This window comes from Bombyx mandarina, chromosome 13, assembly GCF_030267445.1.
Source record: "Bombyx mandarina strain Sakado chromosome 13, ASM3026744v2".
Classification (NCBI taxonomy): domain Eukaryota; kingdom Metazoa; phylum Arthropoda; class Insecta; order Lepidoptera; family Bombycidae; genus Bombyx; species Bombyx mandarina.
In genome coordinates, this window is record NC_143220.1 from 4,510,932 (window position 1) to 4,530,522 (window position 19,591).

Here is a 19,591-nt window from a genome sequence, read left to right on the forward strand (position 1 = left end):
GACAATGAAAAATACAAAGAGACAAACAAACTAGTGAACAAACAAATACGGAATAATTAATGCATAAATTAGATTTGCCTCGGTTCGATACAAGGCAGACGGCTTGGCTAATTAGTTTAGTTGCGACTGCCGCTGCAAGACTTACTCGGCCTTTTAATGCAATCGTTCATTCAGCAGACTGCAGCTAATTGCGTTTCTATGTAAATTTCCTTGAAACTAGATGACTTTCTTGGGAATCTAGATTCAGTCTTGTCTGTTTGGAGTTACCGAGGTTCATTATTCGGCAAACGTGCAATTAAGTGAATAGGACTTGATTAGTTTGAAAATTAAATGGAACTACTAACATGGAAAATTTTTCGAAGACACTTTCCTGTCACTAAGATTTTGAAAATGTATTGCTTTCCGATTAGAAGGATAAACTATCAACTAGAACAATAAAATGGAAATGCAATAAAATGCATGTAGTGACTGGTGGACAAGATCACATTCCCTCTCTCTTGTGAGTACGAGCTAATCAATCTCAGACTGTCACTAGACTATCTAACTAGCTAAGAAGGTGGGCTCTTGGCTCACCTGGTTATAAATGACTCCTAAAGGCCATAAAAATCACAACATCAACCACTTTAAGGCATAAGTTACAATTTTCAACCGCCCTTTCAACCGCAACGCATGACAATATCTAAACATCTAAAGCTTTCCTATTTTAAAACAAGACAAATGTTCCTTTAAAACCACCAGATTTATAAAGAACAAGTAAGCGAACGATCACGAACAGGGCTCACAAGAGAAAGCTTTTACCAGAAGCGCGATAATAAACTTTACAGCTTACAAAGCTACGCGTACAGAACATTACACGTTACTGTATCTTGTAAGTAATAGCGTTTGATGTAATGTTTCATTGATTATTCAAAATATTTGTTAAGGTATAGAATGATGCAAAACGGTTATTTTTTATTTGTTTCTATAGGTCATCAAAAACAATCCACAAAGATATGTAATAAAAGATTAAAATTAAACTGTAATGTGAATGGAAAAACGAAATACCAAACCAAGTACATACAGTGCATTAGATACAAGTTGCCCACAGAGTTTCTCGCCAGATTTTTTCAGTGGGTCGCGATTCCGATCAGGTTTTTTTTTTTTTATTGCTTAGATGGGTGGTCGAACCACAACGTAAATGCGCCACCCACCTTGAGATATAAGTTCTAAGGTCTCAAGTAAGTTACAACGGCTGTCCCACCTTGAGATATAAGTTCTAAGGTCTCAAGTAAGTTACAACGGCTGTCCCACCCTTCAAACCGAAACGCATTACTGCTTCACGGCAGAAATAGGCAGGGTGGTGGTACCCACCCGCGCGGACTCACAAGAGGTCCTACCACCAGTAACCAGGTTATAGATTCTACAAAGCACTGCTCTTGCTAGGGCTATTGTTAGCAAATGCTCTCAGGTTGAACTCGTGAGCTCACCTACCCGTCCGGGCGTAGGCGGTATACCCTCTTAGGTTACCAGCAAATAGGTAAGAAAAAAAGTACAAGTATGTACAACTCAAATATAAAGTCTGTATTGCTGTACGGGAGCGAAACTTGGTTTGTTCGCAAGGACTTGATCAAAAAACTTTAAGTGTTTGTGAATAAGTGCCTGCGTCAGATTTTGAAAATCTTTTGGCCTGAGAAGATCACTAACAAAGAGCTATGGAGGATCACTAAGCAGACACCAATGGAGAAGGAGATCCTTACGCGGAAGTGGCATTGGATTGGTCACACTTTGAGAAAGCCCGATACCCACCTATCAAAGAGAGCACTGATCTGGAAAGTGTCTGGTAAAAGGAAGAGAGGCCACCCCAGAACAACTTGGCGTTGCTCGGTGGAGCAGGAGCTAGGGGTCTTGGGCATGACGTGGGAGGAGTTAGAACAGACTGCCCAAGACCGATATAAATGGAAAAAAATGATTCGGGCCCTACACCCCAGCAGAGGGTAATAGGAAAGCATGATGATGATGATGATGTACAAGTCTAGATTATAGTCATTTCAGATGTCATGAACTCTTACCCCGTGTACAGAACTGCGTGAGTTAAATATTATATTGAGACAGCTAATAACAAAATTAGCTTTGTAACCACAATTATCCTAACAAATATTTGGAAAATTTTCCAGTGTTGATTTAGCATTTACATCATTTTAAATGTGTATGTAATTATAATATGTAACTATAATAACGTCGTTGGCTTAAAATAAACTAATCTTTATGTACTCCGTGAGCTTGAATAACTTGGTTCGTACAATGTATGAACCCGATTTTGTAATACAGTTTTATTGAGTCTTTACAAACTTTCGATTGGCTTGGAAATTTGCTCAAGTATCAAAATGACAATGACATTATAACCATTTTATTTTGTTGACCTGATGTCTTGATTAGAATCAATAGGATAAAAAAGTATCCATTTCGGATCGCTACAAAACCGAGTTTTTTTTTTAAGTTTTCAAACTTTGTCATCTCTATGCTGTCTCTTTAGGTATCTACCCTTTTTTAATGGCTATTGTAGACAGGCGAGCATATGACCGACTGATAGTGAGTGATTACTGTCACTAATGGACGTTGGCAATACCAGGAGCACTGCCAAGTCGCCGCCTATCGTTAAGTACTTTACACAAACCTTATTTGAAAAGGCCCATATCATATGCACTTGAAATAGCATCCATTACTCTTCATTTTCCAATATATCTTGAAAAATATTTTTGTAAGTTAGTTGTTTGTTGGTTTATGTCTTTTTTTGTGTTATATGCGTCCGAAGGTCGTTTAACTCATTAACTTGTAAATAGCGCCGCTGTTCTTGGTACTTCAAAGAAGGTTTTTGACAATTTCTAGCGCTCATGGTCAGCAGTCAATTAAATCCTAGCGCGTTGTGTGATAGTTTCTCTGTCTATCTGAAACATAAGCATTTGAAGTGGACGAATTAACCTCACAAATTTCCTATTTTTGCACGATATGTATCAGAATCTACGAAATTGTAAAGAGCATGCCTCTAGGCTTGATTTAAATCGCGTACTGGTTTCTCTATGAATGTATCATCATAACATCACGTGTTAGGCGGATAAAAAAATGCAGCTAGTAATTACTAACCAAACTCGTTTACTTTGCTAGGACTGGCAGGATGTCCGCCCGATCCGCCTATGTATTCGGCGGTGACGTCATCAGACCCAAAGAACTCGAACAGCGCCCACAGTTTGGCTCGCACGCTATCACCGACCACGCCGGCTTCGTCGCACGCTCAATACACTGACACGCAGGTTTGCTTTCTTCTAATGGTATTATACAACGCTATTATTGCTCACGCCTAAAATAATTTCGGTTTTGTTTATGTTGCATTTCTGTTATTATTACGATTACATTTCTTGTTTACGAAGCGCTTGCTTGACTCGGTTGTAAACAGAAAAATTTAGGAATTAGATTTTTATTAAAATAGGTTATTTTTTTGCGGCATACTTTTAACTTTCATTAATTTAGCTAATATAACTCTAGTTATATTAGCTAAATTAATGAAAATTTATTGTACACATTTTTCAGACATTTGATCGTTTAAAAATCGCGCTAGCTCCTAAGTCGTGAGCTTTGTATTTATTTTAAACTTTTTTATGCGTAACAAGTCATTTGTAAATCTGTACTAATATATAAATCTACAGTTGTTTTTACGGATGTTCCGTTATAACTACTGAACAATGCATCCGATTGACTTGAAACTTGGTATCCATGTAGAAAATACATGTACTTAATGGATAGGCTAATATTTATATGAGTGTTGGACTCCCTACACCAGTTGTGGGGGCGTTAATGATAAGAATCTTTGTGGGGGTGAGAAATAATAATGTTAATTTTAAATGCCCAGCGAAGCGGACGGGTAGGCCTATAGCTAGTCTTTTTATAATGTCTAACTCGAATACTCTTCTTAAATTGCGTCACCCTAATATTGCCCCCGTGGTTCGAATTCGGATTTTAGCATTCTGACTCCGATTGTTTTGTCGCAATTACTCATTAGCCATAAGATAATAAAGGAGAATGTATAGAGTGCAGCTAAACGATAAAGCTTTGGCTTAGTAACATTAACCAACTTCAATTTTTAACTTCAGACGGCTTAGTTATTTTTCTTATCCGGTTTAAGCGAGTTCTAGATAATTAAATTAATAAATAAAAATGAAGTGTGGTGTCGTGGGACACCGGATAAGAACGAAGTTCCTTATTGTAAAAATATTAATTTTAAGTTCTATTCGAGGTATAAAGAAAATAATTATTCGGGTATACATTTTCTATGATGATTTTTTATTGATAAAAAAAAACTAAATACTTTACAAAGGTATCAACTTTATTTTATTTACAATGATTTATAAAAGATATGTAATAAAAATATGTTATTTTTTGTACGTCATTACAAAGTTAAGTCGTACACTGTGTGCATTACTAATAAAAACTTACGTTACGGACGTTTTTTCCCGGTTAGGGTGGTACCCCTCCGTATCGTCCCATAAGGAACTTCATTCCTAAAATATTTTACGGTTAGTTTGCGCGTTATTATATAATTATATTATTTCTGACGATTTGAATACTTTACAGCTTTAGTGGCCGCGAACGACTGTTGTGTTATTTGTCGATATCTATATATGAATACGTGAAGCAAAAACTTTGTATCCCTTTTTACGAAAATTGCACGGACGGAGGAGTATGAAATTTTCCACACTTATAGACAGTATAGAAAAGAAGTGCACAATGCTAATTTTTTTTTTAAATAATGCATAATAGATACATTAAATCAATAAGAAAACATTACACACACTACATACCATGTATTTGACGCACACACGCATGCATACAATTTATTGTCAAATTTTTGTTCTTGACGTCTGTGGTCAAATTGAGAATAGATTAAATATTGTTTTGTTTTTATTAATATTTTTTTATAGTGTAGCCTTGGCGAAATTTGTGATTATAGAAGTATAAAATACAATCATAATAGTGTACAAACATACAATTCCAATTAATTATAGTCGAATTTCGACTACTGCGGGACCTCTAGTTCGAATAAATTAGTCTTAAAGTACTTTAATGTTCACATATACTTTATTTTCAGAGTGAATCAAGTCGAAACGGAGCGAACGGAGTTTTGAGATCTCACAGAGAAGTCGTGACAACGAGAACGCCTCTACTCGCGGCGCATCAAGAAAGCTGTGTTTAAAATTTCAATTTGATGTACATATAATTACGAGGAAAGTTAAGGAATCTTCGATTTTAAAATATGTGTAATAATGATTAGTTATGATTAAAGGTTGTTTTTACAGATATTAGTAGTAAACCGATTCTGTTTACAATTAATCGTTAAATAATATTAGTATTTATATTTTCTGGTCAAGAGTGTATTATAACTTAATGAAAAAAAAAATCAATTTAGTTTTACGGATAAAATGATTTGTATCTTCAAATAAACGACTGATGGGGAAATGTTAATTAAATAATTTAGAATAATTTGTCGTAATATAACAATTAATTACTCTTTAAGAGGTACAATGAAGGCTCTAAGCTGTAGATAATTTTAGATAATTATGTGTATATATTATAAAAATGCTTTTTTAATTATTTTTTCAATATATCTTTTTTGTCGACCCTTTCATAGCATTATTGTCATATCGAGAACATACATAATAGTTTTTTTTTTGTACAGAACATGATAAATTGATAAAAAACAATTAAAGAAAATACCTAGATCGAATCATAATAGTTCAAAGCCTAAGGAACTTTCTGGGGGAATGGTATTCAATATTGTGTCTTGCTTTGACTTCAAATTATCGATTTGAGACATTGTCGTTTAAATCGTTTTGAAATAATTTTTTAGGAAAAAAACTTTATTTATACGACTTAGAGCAATTTTCAATGACCGATGCGATAACGATATTTCGAGGTTGACGCAGAGTATTCGATATGGTTTAGATAAAGTATAAGGAGCAGTTTCCTTAGCTCCAAAGTGTAATTACAACTATTCCGATCTGCAGACCCATACAATAATATATTCTATGTACATTCATTTAACTATCTTACTGGTGGTAGGACCTCTTGTGAGTCCGCACGGGTAGGTACCACCACTCTGCCTATTTCTGCCACGAAGCAGTGATGCGTTTCGGTTTGAAGATTGGGGTAACCGTTGTAACTAAACTGATACCTTAGAACTTATATCTCAAGGTGGGTGGCGCATTTACGTTGTAGATGTCTATGGGCTCTAGTGACCACTTAACACTAGGTGGAGTGTGAGCTCGCCCACCCAACTGAGCAAAAACAAAAAACGATTTTAATAATTTCACGAGATATTTTTACAAAATGTTCATCCTTGATTGTGTCATTGGTTCAAGAGTACATCATCGGTACGTATGTATTACGTAAAAGTTATTATCGGCCTGTGTCGCTGCACTTCAACGAATACATTGTCGCCTTATTTGATACGCGTACAACGCCACTCACCCCTCGCAGCCGCTTGTAATAAACAGCTAGTCGTTGAGTCGGTAACATTGTATCGGATCCGATAAATCGTTATCGTATCAACAAATAAGCAGTTACAATGTATCCGTGACTCAATAATTCTTCGATTTCCGCGTTATTTTGTAGTCAAATAAAGCCAAAGAGTATGTAATAAATGTTTTTCCATGAATTATTACTTTTGTAAATTGACAATACTTTTATTCTTAGTATTTATACTTCTGTATATTATTGAATCTCAAGATTATTGTTGTTTAATGGATAGTGTTGGTTCACACTAGTGTCGCGATTGTAAATATTTAATGAGTTGAAGTGTCACAATAAGTACCGGCTCGATTAAAAGATCAATGAAGTCGAATTAAGCTCGAGAAATATTTTAGGTGACGAAGGAGCGAGTAGCCGGATAACTCTCTATCCTCGTTATTGTTCTTTTTATAGATTACAAGACGTTCATTTACTTTTTACAGAGATTTTATGTTTTAAATATGTCGTATACAATATCGTCACTTTTAAATGTAAAAACGAATAATACCTGCAGCGTGTATAGAAAGATTATTAGTGGAAAATTGTAATATAAATAATAATAATACTATTTTCAAATTAAATTTAGAATATAATCGTTCTATATAAAGTGCACTATCAAATTCTAAGTTATTTGGAATTAGTGTTAAAACTGTGTGTGAAAAAAATATTCTTTTCCTTTCTGAAAATTAATTCAATTTATAAATCATGAGGTCGAAAATACTAATTAAATAACAACATCATTCATTATGGTGTAAAAAGTTAAATGAAGTTTCATATTTTATAGGATTAGTCGTTAGATCTCAAATGAACAAGAATCAACTAGCACTTTTGAATATTTTACTAAAACAAATTTTACTGTTTCATTTCGTGTTTATTATTTTCATTTTATTGTTAATGCAATAATCATTTAATACGCCAAAAATATTCAAACGTTAAAGGTAGTTGTTAAAAAAGAAAATATGAAAATCAAATTAATAAAATTATTTTAAGCAATCTGAATTGCATCGCTAAGAATACGACGCCAATATTTTAACACTAATTTCAGAATGCATCGCGGGAGCGAAGTTTGAAAAAAGATCGGAAACGATTTGCTCATTATTGTAATGAATTTAATCTCGACGAAGGCACGACGTTAATTGTAATTTATTTGAAACGATAACCGAGGTGAACATTTTTTATTACATGTGATTTAATAAAATGTCAATGTTGCGTTTTATTTTATTTTCATCCAAAATTAAAGTAGTCTTCATGGAAATGTTAAAGTAAGTTTGAGTAAGCTTTGACTGACCCGGTGGTGCAGTAGTTAGCGCCCTTGAGTATTGCGCCGAGGGTCGTGGGTTCGATTCCCACGTCGGGCAAATATTAATGTGACGACCAGCTTTGTAAGCTCTTTGTCTGGGCGTTTATTATCTATAAAAGTATTTATTTAAAAAATGTTTATAAGTATATATTATGTCAGTCTCTGGTATAAATAACACAAGGAATCCTATATTGGGGTCGGATGACCGTGCATGATTTGGTTATTGTCATATAGGACGTTTGTCATATTAGTATAGTAGGACCTCTTGTGGGTCCGCACGGGTAGGTACCACCGACTTGCCTATTTCTGCCGTGAAGCAGTAATGCGTTTCGGTTTGAAGGGTGGGGCAGCAGTTGTAACTATACTGAGACCTTACAACGCATATCTCAAGATGAATGGCGGCATTTACGTTGTAGATGTCTAAGGGCTTTAGTAACCACTTAACACCAGGCTGGCTGTGACATCGTCCACCCACCTAAGAAATAAAAAAATTAAAAAAATTCTACTTCAAACGTGGCTTGTGGAGACGGTGCTACTTAACGGTAGGCAGCGGCTTGGCTCTGCCACTGGCATTGCTGTTCTCCTCGTGGACCACTCACCATTAGGTGAGCTGTATGCTCGTCTGTCTACAAGGACAATTTTTTTTTTAATTAGTAGAATGACATTAACAAAATACTTATCGATTTGATAATCTCTTCTTTAAATCAATTCAAAAGTATTAAGCTCGCGATTGAAGATAGTCTTTATTACCTCTATGACCAGATAAATTATTGGAAACAATTATTTTATTAACGTTTTCAAAATGTATAAATTCGATCGATTATAAAATAATCGTATGAAAGACAACCAGTAATTGATAATAACATAAAATTCACTCAATTTACGTGAACATTAAAATGACAAAATAAACATTGAACAGTTACAAATATAGAGAGAATACACTTTATTGCACACCAAAACACAATTTACATAAAAAAAAACAGTCAAAAAGCAGATACATTTGTACAATAGGCGGTCTTATCGCTAAAAGCGTTCACTTCCAGACAGCCGTTTAATTTACAGAAATTCCGGAAAATATAAAAAATATAGCAGGTATGTTGCGTTGTACTATAGACAATACATTATTATAAAAAATATATACATACAATAAGCATACATACAATATGAAATATATAATATAATTAACTGATTTATATACCAATATACATACTTACATACAATACATACTAATATACTTACATACACATAATAAATCAACAGTATGGAAATGATAAACGATAATTTTGCAAACAAACAGCACTAAGCCGATAAGTAGTGTTCCTTCACCATTCTTTTAAAACAGTATAATCTAATTAAAATTAGCGGCCTTTGGACTTTAAATATTAGTCGGATATTTAGAATTTAGTTTTCTATAAGAATACGCAAATAGAACGTGTTCATTTCCCCAAAGAAACATCAAGTTACCGGTTGATTAATAGGATTCGAACGCTTTGAATTGATAGACGACTGGCTAGTGAATAGTGAAGAGATATATAGCAGCGTTCACAGAGCATTGAAAGTGTAACAAATGGTTTATACGACTTGTCTCGCCTGACAAGGGGTTAGAGATTTGTAGGTTCTTTGTTATTGACAAAGAAATATAAGATTTTTATTTTATAATTGATATCAATATTAAAGCATACGTGACTTAATAAGTTTCTTATCATATCTGGATCATGTGTACATAAGAATTTACGGTGGGTCAGATCCTGGGAAAGATGCTATAATTTTTATTTTTTTCCTACCTAAGCAGATAGCCTTGAGAGGCTATATCAGCGTCGCCGTAACTAGTAGGTGAGCTCACGGAGCTCAATTCTGATGACGTTGCTAACACGAACCCTAGCAAGAGCCGTGCTGCACAGAATCTACCACCGGATCGGAAACGTGACCCACTGAGAAGATCTAGCGAGAAACTCAATGGGCCATGTCTGAGGGTTAATTTAATCGTCGAGCCCTTCGTCGCAAGCGACAGGTTCGACGAGAACGATGATCGGTGCTTGAGGTATCTAAAAGCACCGTTAGTGGATCGGGAGGATCCGAAATGACGTGTTTGGGGCGACGTCGACTGCTTTCCATTCTGTCCGCAGGATCGGGAATGTAGTTACCGGCGACCACGATAAGAGGGTTCTCGTGTCGTGCCGCTTTATCGAAGTGGCGCATCAACGCCGACTGAAGATACTTATTGATGGACTCTAAGTCCAGGTCGTCCTGGAGGTCGACGTTCCTGACGAACCACGGAGCTCCGACGGCTATCCTGGAAAAACGAGATTGAATAACTTGGAATGATTTTAAGTTAGTGCGGGCCGCGTGAGTGAACACTACGCTTGCATAGGTCATGACGGGGCGTATGCAAGTTTTGTAGAGTGTCACCTTATTTCTAAGGGACAATTTACTTCGCCTACATATCATCGGGTAGAGACGTCCTAGTATGAAGGCGCCACGGTCGCGTACCGTCTTTATGTGGGGGCGGAATGTCATCCCTCTGTCGAGGGTGACGCCTAAGTATTTGACCTTCGGGGCCCACGGTATGGGTTGGTCGTACATGATGATTGGGCGAATGGCGGAGGCGGAGGTGTTGACGCGCCTAGTCGGGAGTGGTAATTTTTATAAATATCGTACTAACACTTACTTGCTTTTAATGATAATAATAATAATATAATTCTTTATTTGAAACCACATGTACAGAGAAAGCATATAACACAAATAATAGATGGTGACATAAATTGGCGGCCTTATCGCTGAAAGCGAATTCCAGGCAACCTCACAGGGAGAGGAATAAGCAAACTAGCATGGACGGTGCTATATCTTAATAAACTTACATAAAAATATATACTTATATACCTACACATGTGAAAAATAAATACAATATAAGATAGACTTGCATACGATTAAATACAAATAAATACTAAAAATACGCAATTAAACACAAAATAAGTAGCAATCGTAGGAGTCATATCATTGTGCAACGTAGTGCGATTTTAATCTGAACTAATTGAACTGATCCGAACTGATGATTAATGATCATCATGTAATGAAAATGGAACATTGTTTTACATTGGGAATCCAATTTATAGACACCCGGCCGTCAACGGCCGTCTGGTGTAGTGGTAAATGACATGGTCACTACAGAAGAGGGTCGCGGGTTCGAATCCCGCCAAGTGAAGATATTTGTATAATAAATATAAAATGTCATTTCCAAGGTTATGGATGTATATTAAATGTATGTATGTGTATAATAAAAATCTTACATTTATTTCCGTTATCTGGTACCTGTAACACAAGTTCTTTACGAACTTATCACGGGACTATGTAACGTGGCGTGATTGTTAGTAAATATTTATTAATTATTTATTTATACAAATAAAAAAAAAAAAAATTGGTACATTTGCATCGAATTGGCTAGGTAAAAAATTTCATAAGTGGGTACCGCTAAATGCACCGAACGATCGCTAGCGCGACGAATGCATGCAGGCATGCCTTGAATTGCTAAAGAAATGAAGGAATTTTGAGCTGCAATGCTTCAAACGAAAACCGACGCCTCAAAAGTTATGATCATTGTTTGGTTATCTAGTAATGGTATAATTCATCATAGCTCTTACCAAGTAGCACTAGGATTGCTGTAGATATGTACTATGAGGTACTGGACACAGTGATGTGCAAACTCGCAAATCTTCGGCAAGCCTTGGCTAATCGCTCGTCCCCTCTCCTCCTACGCGACAACCTTTGATCACATACGGCCCAACAAACGGACTTTCTTTTTTCCTCTGGAGAAAATTACCGGATCTGGGGGGAGGCGAATGTGGGAGTAGAACCTCACTAAAAACTCCTGCCGCTCACAGCTGGCTGTCCAACCCCGGACCAGGGGTTATTGAGACGGCAGGATAGGGTCGACGCAGAGCATATTACCTCCATCCCGCAATCCCCCAGATGCCGGACCGGCGGTTGACGGCTACACGACAACCGGTTCCCGCGGTCGACGGGCCGGGAGCTAGCTTCACCTACAAAAGCTAGGGTGGGAAGTTTTGAGTCTTCCACTCCTTTCACTTTTTCCATAGGTTAAACAATTTCTTGGCGGGAAAAAAATCAATATGCGAAAGGCAAAACAAAACGCTTTTGAGGAGTTTCTTAGCACATCTGAATTCATCAAGAAGGCCATTGAAAATTACCAGTGCGCTGGCAGAGACGCATCGATACTATGGTTGCATATTTTGATTAGTAGGCATAAAAAATATTTAAAAAAAAAAGACTAAAAAGTTAAAGATTAAAGACAATTTCGTAGATAGAGCACCGTAAATCGTAATTTACGCTATTGCTTCAACCAGCATTACGGTGAGTGGGGATAGTATAGTTGTCGACAAACCTGGTGCTGAGTACATAAAATGCAAATATTTTATCAGTTTATAATGTAACTTAAAATTAGTACATAAAATGTCTTTTAGTACTTAAAATGTCTAAATGTCTACAAAACCAAAAAAATATGCTCAATTCTCTCCACTATTTAGAAGTATGAAAACAGAAGAATATTGTTGACTGTTTAATTTGGGTACTTAATAATAATTATGTATTTATTGACACATAACTGGTTGCATGTATGAAATGACTTCTAAAACAAAGTGCCAAATTAGTAATCGTTAGACTAGCAGCGTATACGAGTATACATTTGGCACTGTTTGAACGTTAATTTTAAATATTCAATATACACACAACATTTCACAAATAGATAAAAATATATTGTTCTGATTATCCTGCCGCAAAGGCAATTGCAGTTGCAATTTTGACATCTAAGGGGTGTTAAATAAATTGTAATAATGCGATAAGTCCTTCTTGGAAATAAAATAGATAATAACGGCAGAAAAAGCAATCGATTCTCTTTTCTCTTATCTCTAAAAAGGGAACATTAGCTTTGTAAAAAGTTTTACAAAGTGTTTAACCTATTGGATAGGATAGGGATATTTGTGAAAGGTCGTCCTACTACGTCAAAAAATAAAACAACATTTAATAGTAGATTATTGCGTCACACTCATGATCACTTTTTATTGGACACCCCCGTATGCTTTTTAAATTTTTTTTATTGCTTAAGTGATTGGACGATCTCACAGCCCACCTGGTGTTAAGTGGTTACTAGAGCCCATAGACATCTACAACGTAAATGCACCTCCGTAAATGCCGCACTTTGAGATATAAGTTCTAAGGTCTCAGTATAGTTACAACGGCTGCCCCACCCTTCAAACCGAAACGCACTATTGCTTCACGGCAGAAATAGGCAAGGTGGTGGTACCTACCCGTGCGGACTCACAAGAGGTCTTATCAACAGTAATTACGCAAATTAAAATTTTTGCGGGTTTGATATTTATCACACGATGCTATTCCTTCACCGTGGAAGCCAATATTTTGTTAAGTACGTATTTCATTAGAAAAATTGGTACTCGCCTGCGGGATTTGAACACCGTTGCATCGCTTGATACGAATACACCGTCTTAGGCCACGACGACTTCATTCTTTAATTATTTTTTTCTTGTACCCGCCTGCGATATTTCAACAGCATCGCAAGGTACGAATACACCGGACGTCTTATTCTTTAGGCCACGACTTAATTCAAAAAGGCTGTTCCACCCTTAAAACCATTTGCTGCTTTCTGTGTTAAAGTTTTGTAGGACAAAAACTACTGGGCTTCTTACTACTGACTAACTTATTCCAATGGAACGTCACAGCGTAATTGCTAATGTACTCGTATTAGGATATGACGTAGGCTATAAAATAAAATAATTATGATTGAGATCAATACAACAAGATATACACAAGTGTTTCTTCTTTTGTCCATACAATACTTAACAAAAATTAAAAAACAGTAGGTACTCAACAAAATAACATAGTAATTGTTTCTGATATAGGACAAACCTTTATTGATAAGCTCTGTACAGTTATATCGACGAACAAAAAGCTTTCATACGAATTACTTGACAACGACATAGGCCACACGATATATTCTGATGGTAAAATGTGCTACACAAATTTTGTTTCGAGACAGGTTTCAAAGTGTATACATTTTTTTTCTACCATTCGATATATTATGTATCTCAGAATGTTTTGTGGATTATATTACAACTGTAGTTCTTCTTTCAAAATCAAATGCATTGCTAGATTATACTGCTTTATCATCTGCTGTCTAAATTTATACTACAATTCATACATCTTCACAAGTAGTGTATCTTTAACTAACTTCTTTCACGCCTTTATAAGATTAGCTGAAGTGTCAATTCATATTTTATTCTCACTCTATACGGGTGAATCAAATTTCATGTCTTTCTGCATTGAAATGAACAAGTTAACATCAGATCCTAATGAGTTCATAGCAACAAAATGTGTGGCTACACATTTTAGCGCGCTTTTGGTAATTGTTGCATACCTGATTTCAATAGCACTGATATGTGGCGAGAGAGCATCGTGTTTTACAGTTAGTGCTATTTTGGCTTCTATGACGTTTTTAGCCGTGCTTCTGAGTAGATTCACTACGATTATAATCTTCGATGTGGCTTGGATCAGGATGAGGTCTCTTAGAAAGTTATTAATTAATGCGCTGGAGTCCGACTTGGCTGAAGATGAAAAGGCTAAATCAATAGAAAACTTTTTGAATGCTTACAAAAAAATAATTGCAAGCATCAGAATAACAAAGCCAGCAACACGGAATTTAGTGAGTGCATTTTGAGTTTGTTTATTCGATGCTCAATAAATAAAAATGAAATAAAATGTTACCCTTCATATTTTAGGTAGCCTTCAATTTCGCCTGTATGTTCGGAAAGATAATGACTCTTATTTACTTTTGCATTAGTAACGCTGGACATTTGGTGAGTACCAATATTTTTTCGCGAGTCCCCTTCTATTTTCTAAAGATATTTTATTTCTTTGATTTTAGTTGTACTATTTGGTTTCATACTTTATTTCAACTATAATAATATAATTAGTATCGGCAAAGTAGCTGTCGGTAGCATTCACATTGTGGCGTCTAGGTTACCATTTTATTCGGTATGGTCGTTGGTTCGTCTATCTATGGATGAAAGGCAAGTAAATTGTAAAGTTCATATTCTGCAAATAATCTATTTTCTAAAATCGAAGAGCCATCAACGATTTCTTGGCAATTTATCTTTAATCTTTTGCAATAATATTTTTCAGTGTATTTGTTGCCTTGGCTGGTTGGTTTTTTTGGAACACAAAATCCTTTTTTTTTTTATGATTGAAGGATTACTGGTGGCCCGGAGGCCTTTCCAGTTTCACCAGGACAGGTGGGCGAGCAAAGGCTCAGCCATGAGGGGTGGGATTTGCTAACAGCTACCCGAGCGCCTCCGAAGGAGACCTAACAACTCAAGAGTAGCAACACAAAATCCGTTTTGTGGTTCTAGCTATCTATTAGAGATCTCACGATTCGTCAGCTCTCTCTCTATTATAATATAGACCTCAAAATTTGCGAGATTTGTAGACTTTTATTGAGTATAGGGCCACAAAGGATCATCGTAGCATCGCACCAAGAGTAATTAATATCAGGTCAGCGATTCCTTCTGATCTTTACAATGTTTCCACCACCTTTAAGCTATTTATCACAGTCATTTTCCTACAGACGCATATAATGCCGTTCATTTTCAATGATGAAATCAATTTCATCTAAAGTTTTCAAAATGCCACCACCTACCTGGAGACATGAGTTCTAAGCTAAAATAAACTTAGAAGTTATAGGTACAACAGTTGCCCCTCTCTTTAAGCCGAAACGCATTACTGTTTCACGGTAGAACTACGCAGGGCAGTAGCACCAACCGTGCGCGCCCTTAACACCAGTAATTACGTAAAATTTGTAATTTTTGTGGGTTTGGTTTTTATTACATATTTTTATCCTTCATCGCGGAAGCACTTCGGCAAAATGTATTAAGTACGTATATCATTAGAAATATTGGTACCTGCCTGCGGGGCCTCAAGCACCAGTCACCGTTCTCGTCTAGCCAGTCGCTCGCGACGAAGGGTACGGCAAGTAAACTAACCCATAGACACAGCCCACTGAGTTTCTCGCCGGATCTTCTCAGTGGGACGCGTTTCCGATCCTGTGATAGATTCTGCGAAGCACTGCTCTTCCTAAGGCCAGTGTTAGCAACGCCTCCTGGTTTGAGCCCCGGGATTCACTTATATGTAAGGGTTAAGCTGACAAAGTCTCTGAAGGCTATCAGCATAGCTAGAAAGAAAAAAAAAACCTGCATGCGGGATTCGAATACCGGCATTATCGCATCGGTCGATACGAATGCACCGGGGCCTTTTCCTTTAGGCCACGATGACTTTAGCTTATTCACTATTACGTATCTAAACTTTTCAGAATACTTATCATATTTCATCGTGGGTTTTTGGTATTGTATTAGCCGGCTCCGTGATATGTGCTCCGCCTGTGCTAGTTGAGATGAACGTCATTGAATTGGATGAAATTAAATATGCACTGGCCGACCAACTCGTTGACTATACAGGTAATTTTGAACGTTAAATGAAATATCTTCAAGCCAAGAACCCGTAAGTAGTGAGTGCTTAATGTCTTTGAGCCATAATTTTGGTATGGTTACATAAATGTCATTCAAAGAATGTAATATTAATCAGCTGATGCATCGCTATTAAGTATTGTAAGCTTTGTTTATTTTATTTAATATATTTTGTACACACAGCTGTTAGAAAAAAACAAGACAAGAAGGATACAGAGTACAAGAAAACTACTTATTTCATGTTGAAATCTCTTCCAGTAGGCCCGCAAAAGGAAAGAAGAATTAGGGACACAAACCTAGTGCATACAGTAAACGTTACATATAATAATTTATACATATTACAAGATACAAAACAATATATATATACATACATATACTTACTTAATATTATAATACATTATACAAATATATATACTTTTATTTAATATGGTAAGGATAAATAGTGTTATTTAACAGTTTTCTTGAACGCTGCTATGGTTTTGCACGCTCATATGCTTGGAGGGAGGAAATTCCAAAGTATAACTGCTTGTACAGAAAACGATTTTGCGTAAGCATGTGTTTTATGAACAGGGCAATTGAGGAGAGTTTTAATGTGTGTTCTACAAGGAGTAAGGGAGGGACGGGCATAGGTAAAGCGATCACGTAAATATTGTGGGTAGTTAGGATTATGTAGGATATTAAACAGGAAGCACAATATTCTAGTATTTCTGCGGAAACGGACTGGGAGCCACTTGAGCTTTTTGCGAAATTCAGTTTAGTTGATAATGACACTTTATAAATTATTCTGAGATGATTATCATTAACGTCTTAGACTTAAACAATCGTATAACGACGTATTTCACTTATACTGACCATTAGCCACAGTGAAACATATTATAGAGATTAACTAGTAAATAAAATAAAAAAAAAACGGTTTATCATTCAATGAAGAATTTGATATTTTTTCTTTGCCCCTGCAGGCACACGAGCATACCGCCCACCTGGTGGTGAGTGGTTACCGTCGCCTATGGACTTCAGCAATGCCAGGGGCACAGCCAAGCCGCTGCCTACCGTTAAGTACTCTCTAGAAGACTCGTTTGAAGAAGGACAAGTCATAGCGCTCGGGAAACACCGTGGAGGGAATCTCATTCCAAGGCCGGATGGTACGTAGTAAAAAAGATTTCTGGAAACGTACTGTGGATGAACGCAGTGGCTCCAGGTAGTATTGGTGAACTCTGCTTCGGTGGCGGGAGGTGCGATGGTAAAAACGAGATGATGGAATCATCTCAAAAAAATCCTCAGAGTACTCCCCATGGAACATACGGTACAGAATACAGCGGGAACCGAAGTCCATCCGCAGACCCAGAGGTTCCAAACGATCCGTAAAAATGGGATTATCGACAATCCGAACGGCTCTTTTCTGTATGGAGTCAAACGGAAGTAACTGGTATTTGGGAGCCCGAAGGGAAGATATTCGTATAATAAATATAAGATGTATTTTCCAGGGTTATGGATGTATATTAAATATGTGTATGTGTATAATAAAAATCTTACATTTATTTCCGTTATCTGGTACCTGTAACACAAGTTCTTTACGAACTTAGTACGGGACAAGTTAACGAGGCGTGATTGTTAAAAAAAAATTGTCTTTCTCCAAGCGTGAAGTACCGCTTCACTCTGTTGAGGACTCCCATCATTTTTAATACTGTTTCTATTTCCAGATGATAACTACAGAACTGCAATATATGATGCACTAGACTATGTTGAAGTGCACTCTATAAGGTACACTCTTTGGAAAAACTTTCCGATGGACTTGACTATGTTTTTTGGGTTCGCGGGGCTCTGCGCCACCTATAGCATTGGCTTATTACAATTTACATATTAGTTTTTAATAGCCCGTTCTAGTAAAACTGAACTCCTCACTAGACGTCCTGGACACATGAATATTAAAGTACTTGTATTGAGTTCCTGAGAACTTACTTTAGTCACCCAAGGAAAGAAATAGTGTTGTCCTATTTCCCCGATTATTTCCCCGATTCCATTTCCCCGTTATTGCCCCGAGTGTCAGGCCAAACGATCAATTTCCAATTCTAACAAATATTTTGTGTGAAAAAAACGAGTTTATTTTCTCTACGCTAAGGTGTTTAATGTGAAGTAATACTGTATCCAAAATCCACTGTGAGTAGATAAGATTTATTATTGGAATAAACTGTTTTCAATATTATGCCTTGTTTTTTTTATATCGTTTTTGTTAACTCATTGTTTGATAAATACTCATTGTCTTACGTGGGTGCTCATATTTGATAATCTGCTTTTAAGCATCATTTTTGTTTCTTATTTACCTAAGTTACTCTCACTGGTACTATCTATTCTCGTTGTAAAATAGCTGTTCGTATGGGTGGAAGAGAGAGAGAGAGAGAGAGAGAGAATACACTTTATTGCACACCAACACAATTTACATTTAAAAAAAAAATACAGTCAAAAAGCACATATGTACAATAGGCGGTCTAAAAGCGATCTCTTCCAGACAACCGTTTAATTTACAGAAATTCTGTAAAATATAAAAAATGTAGCAGGTATGTTGCGGTGTACCATATACAATACATTATTATAGAAAATATATACATATAATAAACAGATATATACCGTTTACATAATATAATATATACCAATATACATACTTACATACAATACATACTAATATACTTACACACACATAATAAATCAACAGTATGGAAATTATAAATGATAATGATGCAACAAACAGCACTAAGCAGATAAGTAGTGTTCCTTCACCATTCTTTTAAAACAGTTTAAAGTTGGAGCACTTCTCACTGCATCCGGCAGAGCATTCCACAATCGAACCACCTGGACGGTGAATGAATTGTCAAAGAATGATGATGAATGCACCGGCATTTTCAGTCTCAGGTTATCCGATGATCTCAGAGAAAAATTATGCGTATCACCTAGGAACTCGAAACGTTCTTTGAGATATGTAGGGGTATGGGGGTTAAAGAGAGTACAGTATAGTAATGAAAGGACATGAGTATTGCGGCGAAGGCGAATTGGTAACCACTTGAGCTTAGTGCGAAATTCAGATATATGATCATATTTCCGTAACCCAAATATGAATCTTATGCAGAAATTTACAGAGATGAGGCTTTAACTTTTTCAAGAAAACAAAATGTGAACCGATACTTCTGTTACTGAGTTTTATTGCAGGTTAAGA

The 19,591-nt window shown here is 36.3% G+C and overlaps 2 protein-coding genes across 6 annotated transcripts in view; both read left to right on the top strand.

The window, feature by feature from the left end:
- The window catches only part of LOC114239787 (adhesion molecule nephrin), a 241,423-nt gene extending 233,677 nt beyond the window's left edge, over positions 1-7,746 (top strand). For 4 of the 5 annotated variants that reach the window (XM_089732570.1, XM_028170173.2, XM_089732571.1 and 1 more), the window contains exons 16-17: positions 3,142-3,287; positions 5,120-7,746. In XM_089732570.1, the coding sequence (XP_089588696.1) occupies positions 3,142-3,287; positions 5,120-5,224 (251 nt within the window). In that variant the 3' untranslated portion in view covers positions 5,225-7,746. The remainder of the gene's footprint in view (positions 1-3,141; positions 3,288-5,119) is intronic. The other variant, XM_089732573.1, reaches the window with a different exon arrangement.
- An 8,363-nt stretch (positions 7,747-16,109) lies between these two features.
- LOC149501587 (uncharacterized) lies at positions 16,110-18,437 on the top strand. Its single transcript, XM_089732643.1, has 2 exons — positions 16,110-16,374; positions 18,084-18,437. Exons 1-2 carry the CDS (start codon positions 16,311-16,313, stop codon positions 18,245-18,247), a joined length of 228 nt encoding a protein of 75 aa, XP_089588769.1. The 5' UTR covers positions 16,110-16,310; the 3' UTR covers positions 18,248-18,437.
- The last annotated feature ends 1,154 nt before the right edge of the window (positions 18,438-19,591 follow it).